This window comes from Lycorma delicatula, chromosome 9 (genome assembly GCF_047948215.1).
Source record: "Lycorma delicatula isolate Av1 chromosome 9, ASM4794821v1, whole genome shotgun sequence".
Taxonomy (NCBI): domain Eukaryota; kingdom Metazoa; phylum Arthropoda; class Insecta; order Hemiptera; family Fulgoridae; genus Lycorma; species Lycorma delicatula.
In genome coordinates, this window is record NC_134463.1 from 111,773,596 (window position 1) to 111,791,495 (window position 17,900).

General features: G+C 29.7%; 1 protein-coding gene across 1 annotated transcript in view; it reads right to left on the reverse strand.

Moving 5' to 3' along the window:
* Nucleotides 1-217: 217 nt before the first annotated feature.
* The window catches only part of LOC142330220 (corticotropin-releasing factor-binding protein), a 395,376-nt gene continuing 377,693 nt past the window's right edge, over nucleotides 218-17,900 (reverse strand). The window contains exons 7-8 of the mRNA XM_075375367.1: nucleotides 5,785-5,928; nucleotides 218-783 (exon numbers count right to left, since the gene is read on the reverse strand). Coding sequence (XP_075231482.1) covers nucleotides 5,786-5,928 — 143 coding nt within the window. The 3' untranslated portion in view covers nucleotides 218-783; nucleotide 5,785. The remainder of the gene's footprint in view (nucleotides 784-5,784; nucleotides 5,929-17,900) is intronic.

The window sequence follows — 17,900 nt, forward strand, 5'->3', positions numbered from 1 at the left end:
GTCAATTAATTTGATGTTTTTAATTATAAAATGTAACTTTTTCATTTGTTTATCCAATTTTATTTTTATTTTGACATACATATACATACATATATATTAAAAAATATAAATAAAATATTTAAATTATATATTCTAATTACTATATTAATTAGGTTTCTATTATTTAATTTTTGACACATATTTTTTATCTTTTGTTTCTGTGTTTTTTTATACTACATTAATAGACTGTACTGAACAAAAATACTACAGGTTATCTGGTGTAAGCTATTTAAATATGTTATATTTATTATAAAGGATAAGTGTATTTTTTTTACAAAATATAAATAAATTCATTTTTTTTCTAGAAAGTATTTATTAGGATTTATTCTAAACTAAAGATACAATTTTTTTTTTAATAAGAGGTTATTAAAACATTTCCTTTTTACGGAATATTTAATAAATATTAATTTACAGATTCTTGAAAGTAGTGTATATTTTTTTTTAATAAACGTACAATATTATTTAAATTAAGTACAAAATATTTATTTTAGGGAGGCTCGGATATATTTTAAAACATTGAAGTTGTTTCTTCTTTTTTTCTATGCTCTTAAAATATAATATACAAAAATAATTATTTTAATTTCTTGCTGATCATTTCCTTTTGAAATAATTTGTGATGATAGATGAAGGTAAAGTGGGATTGTGTTTTTAGTACAGTTGGTTTCACAAAAAATTTAAATAAAACAACATGCTACTTCTCAATGTGTTGAAATTATTATATTGCAGCTTCATTTGTTACTCCACCTGAAACAAATTTAAAAATAAACATTTTATTGATTGAATATGTAAGCTATTTAAAAAGAATTAGTTAATATAATATATGCTACTTATTAATAATTTATTATTTATTATTAAATTACTTATTTATATTTATTATTTTTGATCCTGTAAGGTGAAAAATAATAAAAGAATTAAGGCCATTGATGATTTATAGCCAATCGGGATGGTCTAGTGGTTAACTCGTCACAAATCAGTTGTTTAACAGCTGATTTTCGAAATCTCGACGGTTCCGTGGTTCGAAACCTAGTAAGCATTGTTGATTTTGTACGGATTTGAATACTACAGTGGATACTGGATAGTGGATACCAGTGGATATTCGGAAGTTGGGGTTCAATTAATCACAAATCTCATGAATGGCCAACCTGAGTCTGTACAAGACTACTCCTTATTTACATATCATATAAACCATTCTCATTTCATTGTTCTGTGGGGGGTTGCTTATTGTTCACTCGTTCACTAGTTCGTTTTCTTAGGCATTCACAGTCACGAACGGTGTTGCCAATCTGTACTAGGCGCGGGGTCGCGCTTCCGCGGTTTCGGTTAGTTAGTTTGAGGGAATCATATTAGGTTGGATATGAAAATGTACGTTTGAGGTCTACATGAAGGCGACATTTACTGACGCAAATGTCTGCCGAGGCATTTACATCGGTGGCATCCCGACCGAGGCCTGGTTGATGACTGTGAGATGTAATCAGTTAGAGGGTCTAAAGACGACCTCCGGTAAAGCCCCTCGAAGCTTGGAACGGAGGGAGTGGTGTGGCGACCGATAACGTCACAAGGTGGGTCTCTTCCCCTTATGGGGTTGGGGTGTTCACTAGTTGCAAGGTACACATTAGGAAAAAATGATGACTTATTGACTTATAAGGTATATATATATATATATATATATATATATATATATATATATATATACTCGTATGTATAATAAAAATAAGTAAAAGCTGTTTTACTCATGAAAGATGAATTCCGTTACGAAAGCTTAAATTACTATCAGTACTACAAAAATTTTATTTCGTTATTTTTTTTTTTTAATTCTTTTGCTCTTGTTGCAAATTATATCAGTTAAAATAAATTGAGGTATTTAATATAACTTTTGTTATATTATTAATCAAAAGAATCTATCAAAAACGTGGACAGCAATGTTGCAGAACGTTTTGGGCATTTGGATTAAAAAGAGTTAAGAACCGCTTACATACTAAATAATTAAAGAACTAATATTTTATGGGCATTTCAACTGTTATCATAAATTATCATAAATTTATAAATTTATATAGGGAATTAATAAAATCAAATGTAGACCTTTAGGTATGTTAAGTGCTACAACTGTAGCCGTAGTAGCTAACATGAGATGACTCGTAAGTCACCCCACCCAAGAATGTCAACCATTCTACAAATAATATGAAGCAATCCATAACTTGTTTACTTCAAGTAAGAAGTAAAATGTTTTCTTCTTACGATAATATTCATATTGAACAGTTTCATATCATCATGCCAGGCTCAATGAAACGCAGGTAATATTTAGTCCTGCGTCCTGATCCTTAGGGCCTTGTAACGCACGCGGTCACCACACACCGCCCCCTCCGTTCCTAGTCATGATGGGATTTACCGGTCAAGTTTAAACCCTCTAAACTTGATAAGACAATACAGTCATCAGTTTAGGCTCTTGTCAGGATGCCACCGATGCAAATACCTCGGCAGACACTTCCATTAGTGCATTAAACAATCTGGCGTTATGGAAAGTGGCATTATCGCCACTTTCCATAACTTACAATCCTGAACTATCAAATTAATCTGATCGCGAAACGCGATCCTCACTTCCTCTTCTTACACTAAAGGTTTCACACAAAAGTTTTTCCTATATGCAAATTCAATTAGAATGTGCATTTAGTTTTACAATTGACACCTTCGCTCTTTTCACGACAACAATTGGCTGTATAATTAATATCACAATTACTCTCAGAAAAATTATTTTTCGACTCGTGCCTCTTGTACTTCAAGTTTTATACACAAATCAGTCCACAAGAAAGGGTGGGACAGTTATAAAGTAAAAAATTAAAGTGCCAGTTTTTGTTGTGAAATAACATGTTATAAACTGCCTCACTTCAGATGAGAAACAAAAATATTTATAACAAAGCATTTTAACAGTAAAATAATTGAAAAAAAATACATGTAAAAAATTACGAAAAGGAAATTCCTGTATTCGTTTATAAAATAAAAAATAATAACAATGAAACAGCGGTGCAAAAGTTAAGAGTTGTTTTTCTAGAGTAATGGTGTTTATTATACAATCAGTTTCTGTAAGGAGCGGAATAAAGATTTAATTTGAAGAGCAGAATATTTCGGTAGCCTAGTTTACTAATACGCTATATATTACATTTGGCTTATTAATATTGGGAAAGAGAGACCACTTCAATCTTTATTTTTCACAATAATCCTGGAATAAAATGCTTGTTATCGCTGATAATAGCAACACCGTTTTCGGGAGTGATTTGTGACGTATAACATGGGTGGCTTACAACCATTACGGCTAACGTACGCATTATAAATAAAGAAAAACTTACTGATGACTACAAAACGATAGATTATCATTATTTATCAGTCCGAGTCGAAAGTGAAATATTAAAAAATTTAAATCACTTTTTACTCGGAATGGTTTATAACGTCTAATTTACACCTCTCATATGTGAAAGAATGAAATATAGATTTATCTCAAGAAAGATGGATATTTTTTTTTGTTAGAATAAACTTTCACTTTTTTGTACAAATAACAATTACGTAAAAGTAAAATATAATAAACACAAATATTTAATATTTTTATAACAAAAACTTTAATAAAAATATTTCAGTTTATTTATGATTATTTCAATCTATTAAAATTAGTCATCTATTGCAATCCAAAAGTAAATTTTCCTTATTTTTTTTTTTTTTTGTCTTCAGTCATTTGACTGGTTTGATGCAGCTCTCCAAGATTCCCTATCTAGTGCTAGTCGTTTCATTTCAGTATACCCTCTACATCCTACATCCCCAACAATTTGTTTTACATACTCCAAACGTGGCCTGCCTACACAATTTTTTCCTTCTACCTGTCCTTCCAATATTAAAGCGACTATTCCAGGATGCCTTAGTATGTGGCCTATAAGTCTGTCTCTTCTTTTAACTATATTTTTCCAAATGCTTCTTTCTTCATCTATTTGCCGCAATACCTCTTCATTTGTCACTTTATCCACCCATCTGATTTTTAACATTCTCCTATAGCACCGCATTTCAAAAGCTTCTAATCTTTTCTTATCAGATAATCCGATCGTCCAAGTTTCACTTCCATATAAAGCGACGCTCCAAACATACACTTCCAAAAATCTTTTCCTGACATTTAAATTAATTTTTGATGTAAACAAATTATATTTTTTACTGAAGGCTCGTTTAGCTTGTGCTATTCGACATTTTATATCGCTCCTGCTTCGTCCATCTTTAGTAATTCTACTTCCCAAATAACAAAATTCTTCTACCTCCATAATCTTTTCTCCTCCTATTTTCACATTCAGCGGTCCATCTTTGTTATTTCTACTACATTTCATTACTTTTGTTTTGTTCTTGTTTATTTTCATGCGATAGTTCTTGCGTAGGACTTCATCTATGCCGTTCATTGTTTCTTCTAAATCCTTTTTACTCTCGGCTAGAATTACTATATCATCAGCAAATCGTAGCATCTTTATCTTTTCACCTTGTACTGTTACTCCGAATCTAAATTGTTCTTTAACATCATTAACTGCTAGTTCCATGTAAAGATTAAAAAATAACGGAGATAGGGAACATCCTTGTCGGACTCCATTTCTTATTAAGGCTTCTTTCTTATGTTCTTCAATTGTTATTGTTGCAGTTTGGTTCCTGTACATGTTAGCAATTGTTCTTCTATCTCTGTATTTGAACCCTAATTTTTTTTAAATGCTGAACATTTTATTCCAGTCTACGTTATCGAAAGCCTTTTCTAGGTCTATAAACGCCAAGTATGTTGGTTTGTTTTTCTTTAATCTTCCTTTTACTATTAATCTGAGGCCTAAAATTGCTTCCCTTGTCCCTATACTTTTCCTGAAACCTATATTTTCCTTATAGTCGTTAATAAAGTAAATTTCCCAAGTAATTCATTTTTATTGTGGAAACGTTTTAAAACTTTGGGTTTTAATCGACACATTTTACTACACTTTTCAAACAATGTTGGGCCAAGGCTGATTTGTTCTGTCTTTTGTAGACATATCCAGCCGGATACTCTTTTATTCTAGTATATAAATTTTTTTGCCTTGTTTGCCCTACCTATTGTGAATTTTAATTTTTATCCTTAATATATCAATTAATATATTCTCGCTCTTTTGACGGGTTTAAATTATCTTTGACATTTTTGATACAGATAATAATTTCCTAGTTTTAGCCAAATGCTAAACTTACTAATTTTTATTTTTGATAACTTACTTTGTTACAGGGTACAAGATTTAATTTACAAAATATTTTCCATATTTATTCGATTCTTCTAGTCTGTTATTTCAAAATAAGATCGATTATTTTTAATGAAATTTGTCAGTTTTTTATACTATCAATGGGTTTTTCTGGTAAAACAGTTAATTTGTTTAATAGAATCCATTTCTCTGAGAAAAGATTTCAAATCAGACAGTACCCTGAAAATTATCGCATTGTAAATATAACAAATTGTATATAATCATTAATTTAAATATATCAATTGTCCTTTCTTTCTCAGTACATATTGAAAGTAATCTTTATTTTCACGAATTAATTTTATAAAAAAAATTGTAATATCCGATTTCTCTCAGTTTTATTTATGATTTTTTTTTTTGTTGATATTATTTAATTTTTGAATACGATGTTCAACTTATAACTTAATGAGAAATGTGAAACAAAGTCATTCAAATCAAATCTTTATAAAAAGATTTGTATTTATAAGGAAAGATATCTGACCTCAGAGTCCACAAACTAGAGTTGCTGTTGGTATATCATCTTCACCAGCTTGCTTGACAGCTACTGTTACAGCATTGTCAAACTCACCGCTAGAAACTAGCCTCACTGTTGTAACACCACACAATATTGTCTCCACGACACGCTCTGAAAAAAAAAAATTATTATTTTATCTGAGAAGTTCGCTGTTTATGTTTGCTGATGACTTAATTATATTATTTTCCCATAAATCTTTATCTGTAGCAACAAATACCTTGCAAATTTATTTAGATATTTTAATTAAATTTTATTACAATAATAGAATCCATGTTAAAGAAAAAATAAATAAAATCAATAGTTTTTAGAAAGCCGAAATCAAATTATGATTGTTTGGTTGAATGTAATCGCATCGCTTGTCATTTTCGTACTTGTTTCCGGTTTGATTACAATTGTTCTTGTGAGAAGATTCAACATTCTCATACAGTCAGGCATCTTGGTTTGATTTTTTATTGTAACATGAAATAGTCCCCTCATGTTGATTTTTTTTTTTGTAAAAGACTATGAATCATCTTGTTTAAATGCTATCAGGTTGCTGATATATTTTCTTTCATAGTAAAAAGAATTCTATATTTTGCATTAGTTGAGTCATTTACATGAAATGGCCTTAGTATATTTTGAATCCGATCGAAAATCTTCTAATTAGAATTTTTAAAGTTTTATTTGAAGATACTGTTATGGCTAGCGTGGGAATTATGAAGTTACATTATTTGTTTATGTATTTTTTTATTTTTGTAGAACTATTTTGTAGACACTTATAAAAAATATAAAAGAAGGAATTACGAATTAAGAAAAACGATTATTTTTTCTTTCAAGTGCCGCGATGCTTTACCAGTTATGGGAAGTCAACACAAAATTTTTTTATTCCTTCATATTTAAATGAACGGCCGATTGAGAACTAAAAATGGCTTTACCAGATTGAAGACTAAACTGAGACATCACTTTGTGACACTAATCTAGCTTTTTACTGATTTTTGGTTCTTCAGAATACAGAGTTTTGATTTGTTTACGACAAATAATTTATAGTATATACGAGTATAAGTCAATTATTACCCACAATGTAGTTATATTTTTGTTTATGTTGGTAGTACTGTCGTGTTGCGTAGATGACGCATGCGTGGTTTAATTGTTAGTATGTCTGTGCAGGTTTGATGTTGCTGGGTTAATTCCATTATCGCTGCCCTGCCGTTAACCGTGGCTGCTCCGCTTTCTGTTCGCACCAAAGAAGAGCAACGTTCAGCGATCCGTATTTTTGTGGTCGGAAGGTGTATCAGGGGCTGAAATACACCGAAGACTTTCGGTACAGTACGGGAACAGTGTGTTGCACTGAGTGTCTACGAATGGATTGAAAATTTCAAAAACGGTCGCGCAAGTATTACGCACGACGAAAGAGCCGGACGATCGTTTACCGCCACAAATGAGGAAACCCCTGAGCGTGCACGTGACGTGGATTTCTTAGACAGGCGAGTAACTATTGATGAAGTGTCACATCATCTGCTATTAGTCACCGTCTGCCTACGAAATCATCCACAACAGACTTGGGTTCCATAATGTCTGTGGAAGATGGGTCCCAAACCAACTCACACAGTCGCATAAACAAACGCGCTTGGAGTTCTGTCGAAAACATTTGGATCGCTACGGTAACGAACGGGACTTCTTAGACAGAAACATCACTGGTGACGAAACACAGATCCAGCATTACGAGCCGGAGAGTAAACGGCAGAGTATGGAATGGAAACATCCAAATTCGCCTTGCAAAAACAAAGTTCAAGACCCAACCGTCCGCAAGAAAACTGATGCCTACGGTTTTTTGGGACTCACAAGGCCAAGTAGTGGAACACTATAAGGAAAGTGGCACGACAATAAACAGTGCGCGTTACAGTGAGATGCTTACTGCCAAGCTGAAGCCTGCAATTCGAAGCAAACGCCGAAGACTGCTGTCGAAAGGTGTTGTGTTGTTGCACGACAATGCCATCCACATACTGCTGCCCGCACTGCTGAAACGCTCCAGAAACTCAACTTTGAAGTACTGGCTCATCCTCCGTACAGTCCTGATCTTGCCCCTTCTGACTACCTCTTGTTTGGTCCACTGAAAGAGGCATTAAAGGGCCGTCGATTTACCACGGACGAAACGGTGAGCCAGAAAAGCGGTGCTTTTCTGGCTCGCAGCTCAACCGAAAAACTTCTTTTACGAGAGCATCAGAAAGCTTATGCAACGATGGACCAAGAACGTTGTAATGCAAGGGGACTATGTTGAAAAATTATGTATATGTAAGTTTCCTATTTGCAATGCAATAAAATTTATAACTACATTGCGGATAATAATTAACTTACCCTCGTATATATACTCGCATATATTTATGTTTGTGCATAATGTTTTCCTATTAATCAGATTGAAATAAACCTTGTTGCAATAGACGCAATTACTTTTCGTGGTGGTACCATGATGTTGAAAAACATTTTTAGACAAAAGAAATAGGTCTGATAATTGATAAAAAAATTTTTTTTTGCCATCCGGCAGGCAGTTACGGACAGTGAGAATCTTGATTCTATATGTATGCGTCATCTTAGATGATGTTATATGGTCTTCTCTAGGGCAAGTAATGTGGGTTTCTGCACAGCTTTTGTAGCACCGTTAATAAAATCATCAAAAATCGAGATATCTCGTTTTAAGCTTTTCAGACTCATTATATCATCTATAATATACATCATTGGTAGTGGCAATGGGAATCTTATAATTCTATATACGTGCATTACGCTACATGGTCTAGATGTCGGTTCCATTTTTTTTTAAATAACTATTTGGATATTTTTTACCTAAAAAGAAATTGGTGGTTTCTTTTAGTTTCTATATAGGTTTTAATTCGCTTTCGACGCTAGACAATTTGGCGTCTTCACCAGTGCTTTGGCTGTGACGTTTAGTTTGTTGTTTCAAGTAAAAGAGTTAGAAGCGAATTAATCTCAAAGTTACGTATGTACATATATATAATAATAATAAAAAAACCGAAGTAAAGATAGGTAACGTAATAAGTATTATATTTTTTAAATATATATTATACTTTTTTTTTTCCAAATAAGATACCTAACTACTTTTGTGAAGTCGATAAGAATTGTCAAAAAAGAAACAAAGTACTACTGTTGGATATTACCGCGAAAGTGTTATTATTAAAATATATATTTAATAAATTACCTATATTATTATTTATCTAATTTCTAGCTTTTATTCTGAATTTAAGAGAGCATTAAAAGATTTAAATGGCAGAAAGACTCCTGGAATAGACGGAATACCTGTAGAATTACTGCGCAGTGCAGGTGAGGAAGCGATTGATAGATTATACAAACTGGTGTGTAATATTTATGAAAAATAGGAATTTCCGTCAGACTTCAAAAAAAGTGTTATAGTCATGATACCAAAGAAAGCAGGGGCAGTTAAACGTGAAGAATACAGAATAATTAGTTTAACTAGTCATGCACCTAATATCTTAACTAGAATTCTATACACAAGAATTGAGAGGAGAGTGGAAGAAGTGTTAGGAGAAGACAAATGTGGTTTCAGGAAAAGTATAGGGACAAGGGAAGCAATTTTAGGCCTCAGATTAACCGTAGAAGGAAGATTAAAGAAAAACAAACCGACATACTTGGCGTTTATAGACCTAGAAAAGGCATTCGATAACGTAGACTGGAATAAAATGTTCAGTATTTAAAAAAAATTAGGGTTCAAATACAGAGATAGAACAATTGCTAGCATGTACAGGAACCAAACAGCAACAGTAACAATTGAAGAACATAAGAAAGAAGCCGTAATAAGAAAGGGAGTCCGACAAGGATGTTCCCTGTCTCCGTTACTTTTTAATCTTTACATGGAACTAGCAGTTAATGATGTTAAAGAACAATTTAGATTCGGAGTAACAGTATAAAGTGAAAAGATAAAGATGCTACGATTTGCTGATGATATAGTAATTCTAGCCGAAAGTAAAAAAGATTTAGAAGAAACAATGAACGGCATAGATGAACTCCTACGCAAGAACTACCGCATAAAAATAAAGAACAAAACGAAAGTAATGAAATGTAGTAGAAATAACAAAGATGGACCACTGAATGTGAAAATAGGAGGAGAAAAGATTATGGAGGTAGAAGAATTTTGTTATTTGGGAAGTAGAATTACTAAAGATGGACGAAGCAGGAGCGATGTAAAATGCCGAATAGCACAAGCTAAACGAGCCTTCAGTAAGAAATATAATTTGTTTACATCAAAAATTAATTTAAATGTCAGGAAAAGATTTTTGAAAGTATATGTTTGGAGTGTCGCTTTATATGGAAGTGAAACTTGGACGATCGGAGTATCTGAGAAGAAAAGATTAGAAGCTTTTGAAATGCGGTGCTATAGGAGAATGTTAAAAGTCAGATGTGTGGATAAAGTGACAAATTAAGAGGTATTGCGGCAAATAGATGAAGAAAGAAGCATTTGGAAAAATATAGTTAAAAGAAGAGACAGACTTATAGGCCACATACTAAGGCATCCTGGAATAGTCGCTTTAATATTGGAAGGACAGGTAGAAGGAAAAAATTGTGTAGGCAGGCCACGTTTGGAATATGTAAAACAAATTTTTAGGGATGTAGGATGTAGGGGGTATACTGAATTGAAACGACTAGCACTAGATAGGGAATCTTGGAGAGCTGCATCAAACCAGCCAAATGACTGAAGACAAAAAAAGCTTTTATTATTTAAAAATTAGAGTTGAAATAATAATTATAAGTGTAAGTACTTATATATTGTTATTTAATAAACCTATTTTCGAAAAAATTTTGTGGCCCTTTAAAAACTTCGAAATTTTGTAAATTGTAATTTTTGATTCTTCTGACTCAAAAGGTTGCCGACCCCTGCTCTAGACCGACCTGGTGGATTATTTTCCATATTATAAAACCAAAAAAATAAATATTTAAAAAAATAACAAACAAAGATAATAAAGCTAGGTTACAAATAATTAAATAAACTGCTGATATTCTTGGAAGAATATTCAAGTGATATTCTACTTGGATATTCTTATAATTGAGATCTTTAGTATGGGGCACGTATGTATGTAATAATATAAAATCATACTATTTAAAAATGTTGTGTTAGAATGTAAGGTAACGGAATATATACTAGTATACTGGTCAAATTAAAAAAAAAAAAAATTGTAACGGACTATATCATATTAAACTAACAAAAAATAATGAAGAACTTCATTTTTATTATTTGAAAGAAATATGATGTATGAGATGGTAAGAAAATAAAATAAATATTTTAAGATAATGTTGAAATAAAAGAAGAAAAAATAATAACTGATAAAGCATAAGAAATTAAAAATAATCAAGAAAAAAAAAGACGATAAAAGGATTTATAAAGATATGATGTATTATAGAATTAAAGAAATGAAGAGAACGTATAAAAGATTAAAAAGTAAAAAAGAGAGAGATATATGAAATAAAAAGGAAGGAATAAATTTTTCTCTTTTAAATACCTCAGTTAGATTTCATAATAATAATAATAATAAAAAAAAGAAAGAAAAAAGAAATAGTCTGTTAAATGTTCAATAACTCTTGAACAAATCATTTAAAAATAAATAATACGTGTATACAAACTATTATTCAGAGAGAAATAATTTCGTTTTCAAATATTAAATAATAAGGATGTATTTTTACTTATAAAAAAATATTTTCAACACGTAAAAATGTGTTGAATTAATTTTTATTTATTAAATATCTATCTCTTACTGATTTTAAATAAAAGTCGATCTAAATCCCTCACCTCGTTTATATTAGAGTAAACATTTAATTATTACATACCACGTATTTTTCAAGCCATTTAAATATTAAATGATGTGTTAATATCACAGTATAACCTACCCTATCCTATTCGTATTGCATTGTATTATAATATAAAATTACGTAACTTTTTTTTTATTCTTTTTTTTTTATAAATTTTGTTTTTATAAGATAAGTATTTTTAATATTATTACGATCTATTAAATGAAATGTTTTATCTCTAATTTTTAAATAGATAATTTAATTTCTAAATATTAAATGTAAGAATATTTTTTATAACTTTAGACCGGAACACTCGTTTGTAATATGTCATTAGAATAAAAACAACATTGTATATATATATTTATATAATCACTCTGTATATATATATATATATATTTATATATACACAGAGTGATTCAAGAGGATACAGCAATACTTTGACAACTCATTTTAGAGTCTAAAAATAAGAAAAAAGTTCATATAAACATAGGTCCGTAAACGCTTCGTTAGTGAGTTATACAGGATGAAAGATTTCGCCCGATTTTCAGTTCCTCCGGGTAAATTAAGGCTTTCTAAAATTCTGGGAAGGTAAATTAAGGGGCAAAATGAATTGTTTCTTATGGTTTTTGAGATGGGAAATCGAAAAAAATAGGTCCCAGAACTGTATCTCTCTTAGTTTCTGAGATATCCCATGTAAAACGTCAAAAATAGGGTCAAAAAACACATTTTTTTACGTTTGACGTACAATAACGTTGTTAAATTGGCAATAAATCATACATTTTTTAAACATAAATTATAGAGAATTTAATTATAACAAAATTGATTTAAATAATGTCAACAGAAAACAAATATAATTTTAAACATGTCGACTCTTATTAACAACAAAACCGACGAAAACTTAGAAGAAAAAGTTACAAAAAAGAAAACAGATGTGTCTAGTAGGTACAATAATTTTATATCTACGGAAAACAAGTTGGCAACACTGATTTTTTTCATCACAATTTGTTTAAATACATTGTTGTCAGTTAATTGTGGTAATGTGTTATAAACTTTCGCTGATCAATCGTGTTTGCAATATTACGTCGAATTCTTATCTTATATATAATATATATATATATATATATATATATATATATATATATATATATAAAACCTTTTACTTCTGGGTTATAATATATTTTTTCTGTTTAGCCTCCGGAACTATCGTAAAGTATTACTTCAGAGGATGATAGGTACGAATGTAAATGAAGTGTGTAGTCTTGTACAGTCGCAGGTCGACCATTCCTTAGATTTGAAGTTAATTGAATCCCAACCACCAAAGAACACAAGTATCCACTTCCTAATATTCAAATCCATAAAAAAGTTATTCTTGCCTTTGCTAGGATTTGATACTTAGAATTCTCGACTTCGAAGTCAGCTGATTTGCGATGACGAGGACCAGACCAACCCGGTGGGTTTATCAATTAAACCTGTTACTCTTCATGATCTGCGAAATTTAGTTGTTACAGCAGTGAATTCAATAACTCAGCTACCAATAAAATCAATTGAAATAATTAACTGTTATTTATAAATCTCGATTTTTACATCCTTTTACGAAGTAAAGTAAGTATTGTGATAGCGAAAAATTTCGGTTTTTAGATTTTAACGGAAATTTCAATTTGATCATCCCTGAATCCATTTTGTCTATTTTCGGCGTGACGTCTGTACGTATGTATCTCGCATAACTAAAAAACGATTAGCCGTAGGATTTTGACATTTTGGATTTAGGACTGTTGTAACATCCAGTTGTGCACCTTTGATTTCAATCGGCTTGACCATAAGTGTCCAAAAAAGCACAAAGTTGGATTTTGGGGTTTTTCTTAACTGCAGTAAGAAGCTCTCATTGAGAGATTATCAACGATATGTCCAAAGTGGTACTTATTTTCATTGGTTCCAGAGTTATAGCCAAATAAAAGTTTAATTAATGAAATATTTGGATCTTACAAGGGGAAGGTACATACATCGGTTCGAATCCGACTTCATATTTATATACAATTTTTTAACTTTTTTTTAAAATTTATATATATATATATATATATATATATATATATATATATATATATATATATATATATATATATTGATCTATTAATAATTATTAATTAACCTCTGATTGTAAAACAAAAAAAAAATTACAATAAATAGTAATTCAAGAAAAAATATATATATGAAAAAAATCAGAAGTTATTGTGAAATAAAACTATGTACTTTTCATTTTAAAAAAATGTCTAGTGTATATGTAATTTAATAGGCGTACAGGGAAGATATGTGTGCCCACTTCAGATTTTTTTTTAAATGTATAATTTTTAGTATTTACTTTAAATGTCAGTAAGACTATAAGAAATTGTTTTTCATTTCTAATATTTAACTAAAAAATTTTTAAAAAATTGTAAAAATGTTTAAAACCTTTCATTTTTTTTTTAAATGTATAATTTTTAGTATTTACTTTAAATGTCAGTAAGACTATAAGAAATTGTTTTTCATTTCTAATTTTTAACTAAAAAATTTTTAAAAAATTGTAAAAATGTTTAAAACCTTTCATTATAAAAATAAGAAAAAATACGTAAACAAATGATAGAGGGAAAGACTACAACCGTGTATGATATAAGGCTCGGTGAATTGTAAAATATGTTTTATTATAATACATATATTATTAGCATTAATACTAATTATATTGTTTTTTTTTCCTTTTAACTGAATTTTTCCAGTTAATAAATTTAAAAAAATTAATATAGTTAATTTTCTTTAGAAAAAATATATATTTTTCGTTAATAAATAAATCTTATACTAAATGTATCTGGTTAAGATTTACAATGAAATCACCTAAGGGATTTAACTGTACAATAAAATATTTAAAAAATTAATAATAATTATTATTTATTTCAAAACAATATTAGCAGGCTTATGTCCAATTACGTTCATTTTATGATAAATAAATTTTGTAGCGTAAAAATGTAATGTCTGACCGGGTTTCGAACCCGGGACTTCGAGATGGATGGTCGAGACACTCCCACTTCACCACGGAAATCGGAAATATAATAATCAGAAGAAGATATCATCGAAATTGATAATATTGGTGAAGTATAAAACATCTTTTTATTTTTAAGTTTTTTTTTTAAATTTAAATGTATTTATAAAATAAATAATTTTATTTATTTTTTTTGTTTTTGTTTTCAGGACTTTATTTATATATGCTTGTCGTGGAAACATTTACAAGTAAAAATATAAAACTTTAGAGCTTACGTCTTGATCGGATGGGGTAAGTGTTTGAATTTCTTATTAATATTTTTTTTATTTAAATATAAAAGATAAGTTGTCTAACCTTTATTATTACAAATAAATTTGTTTCATATTTAAATTTTATTTATTATATGTACTTAAAATTTTAATCAACAAGAAATCATTCAATACAAATATTAAAATTTGGAATTATGTTAATTTCGTAAATCGTTTATAAATCTTATTTCTAAATATCCGGTCGGTTAACATTTTTTAGATATATATTTAAAAATATTTTTATTTATTCATTTTTATATTTATTTAAAGTTTCTTCCTGTTTGTCCAATATACAAACAGGAAGCCAACAAATTTATAATCCAACACTTATATATATATAGATTAAATGAATACAATTGAAGGTTTGATAAAACATTAACAAAATGAACATGACGAAACTTCACAAAATTTAACCTTTCCCTTTTTTACATTTACCCTTTTCTCCTTTTCCCCCTTTTATCCTTTTTCTGTATCCCTTTCCTTTTCACCATTTTCCTTTTTTCCATTTTAATTTTTATCGTACTCCATTTCCATTCCCCAATTCCGCCTTCCCTTTCCGTTTCCCCTTTTCATCAATGTTCCCTTTCGTTCTCCCTTTTGTCTTTTCCCTATTCCCATTTCCCCTGCCTCTTTCCCCCGTTATTTTTTCTTCTTTCCCTTTCCATATCCTTTTCCCGTTTTTACTTTTGCTCGTTTTTTTCTTTTTTCCTTTTTTACCTTCTTCCGTTTTACCTTTTTCGAATTTTCTCTTCCTACCTTTTCCCCGCGCGTCATTCGGTCCAGTAGTTTTTTAGTCTATAACGAGGACACAGATTGGGAACATTAAAATTGAATCGTAAAATATTTAGGTAGCGTGTGTTCCTTTTAAGTCGAACAGATAGCACTGTTTTTTGTTGTTAATTAACAGGAGTGTTTTGATTATTTAAATAATAAATAATTGCAATAATTACTGAATTTATTAAATAAATACTCAAAAAATTACGGTGTTAATTAGTCAAGGTTAGCGAACGAAGCCAGCGTAGGTTAAGTTTGGTTAAATTATATTTATAAAATAAATATTTATTTATTTATGTTAAACTTATATCGGCCCATTTTCCACCGACTACTTTGTTTTTAAATAAAGCTGTAGCTGCGGTGGCGTTAATACATAGGTACATAATTTTCTCATAATAATAGACCTAAGGATTTAGAAGAAACAATGAATGGTATAGATGAAGTCCTACGCGAGAACTATCGCATGAAGATAAACAAGAGCAAAACGAAAGTAATGAAATGTAGTAGAAATAACAAAGATGGACCACTGAATGTGAAAATAGGAGGAGAAAAGATTATGGAGGTAGAAGAATTTTGTTATTTGGGAAGTAGAATTACTAAAGATGGACGAAGCAGGAGCGATATAAAATGCCGAATAGCACAAGCTAAACGAGACCACCGAGATAAAAACAAACCACCAAATTTCATGATTTTTCCAAATGAAAATATTTTGAATATCAAAATAATATGAAGTATGCTGTAAAAATAAAGCTATGATAACAAATAAAACCTGTTAAATGTTTTTTAATCATTCATTTCATTAAAAATTCTACAGTACTCACTTAATTACTGGAAAAAGCTTTCTATGAAACAAATAGAAAAATTAAAGAAAGCAGCGTTTTAAAATGAAACATTTTAAAATAAAACGAAAAAGAAAGTAGAAAAAATCTGGAAAAATGAATTTAAAACATATTTCAGTAAGCATTTTAAAAAAATAATCTTACAACTTTCAATTTTTTTTTTAATTTTCTTTTTCAAATAGACAATAAATTAAAAATTATTTCTGATAGTTTTGTGCAAGTTATTGGTTATTGCATTTTCAATAACATAAAACTTTTTCTCCATAAATACTGGAACGTTAAGAAGTACCTCTTATATTTTTTCCTATTTAAAAAAAAAATAAACTAAAAATTAGTAGTAATTGTTTTCCCAAAGGGAAAACAAAAAGAAAATTTATCGAAAACCAGTATATAATTAAATATTTAATGGCGAAATGGTAGCGTCTCGGCCTTTCACCCGAAGGTCCTGGGTTCGAATCACGATCAGGCATGGCATTTTTCATACGCTACAAATTTCCATTCTCATAGAGCAAAATGTCCAAAGCAGTCGATGCCCGTTACCTCAAAAAAAAAATTAATAGTTACTGAAATAGGCAAGAAGCTATACCATAAAAGGGAATGGGCAGAGCCCATTCGGAGACAAGTATTACGCTTAAATATGATTGACTGAAGTATTGAAACTGCAACCGCTAAGAGAGAGAACTAGAAATGATGATTGACATCAGAAGTGGAAAGAAAACCACAAGTTTACACAAAAGGGACTTGGCGAATGGAAATTGTTCCTTCGTCTCTTTTCATTAACGTTAACACCGCCACTGTAAAAAATAAAATTTTAAGAAATCTCGTCTTACATACTATCTAATAACAAGTAAGCTTAAGAAAAAATTTCAGGAAAATCAGAAATTGGGTTATATTAATTTCATCAAAAACAAATGAATTGACAAAAGTTCGAGTAAAATATGATAAAATTTATTTTGGACTATTACTGTTTTGATCATACATAATAAATTACTTGATTTTAAGAATTAAACATATTTTTTTTTGTAGGATTTGAACTTTTAAGAAAAATAAGTAACTCAATTTTAACTAGTTTAAAATTTTATAAGTATTTATTTTAGTTACACCCTTCTGGTTAGCGGGTAATATGCCTGTTAAATTTCAACTCTAAATAACATTAAAATTTCTATTTATAACGCGGACAGCCGATTGAATATGGCAAAATTGAAAATTATACAATATTGCGTATTTTTATGATTAAATTTTTTATTTTAGTTGTTTATATTTTTTTATTTCTTTTAGTAAATACGATTTATTTTTATTTTCGTAGAAAAATATCTTTCCAAATTAATTTAATACGTTTGATGAATTTTTATATTCATCATATAT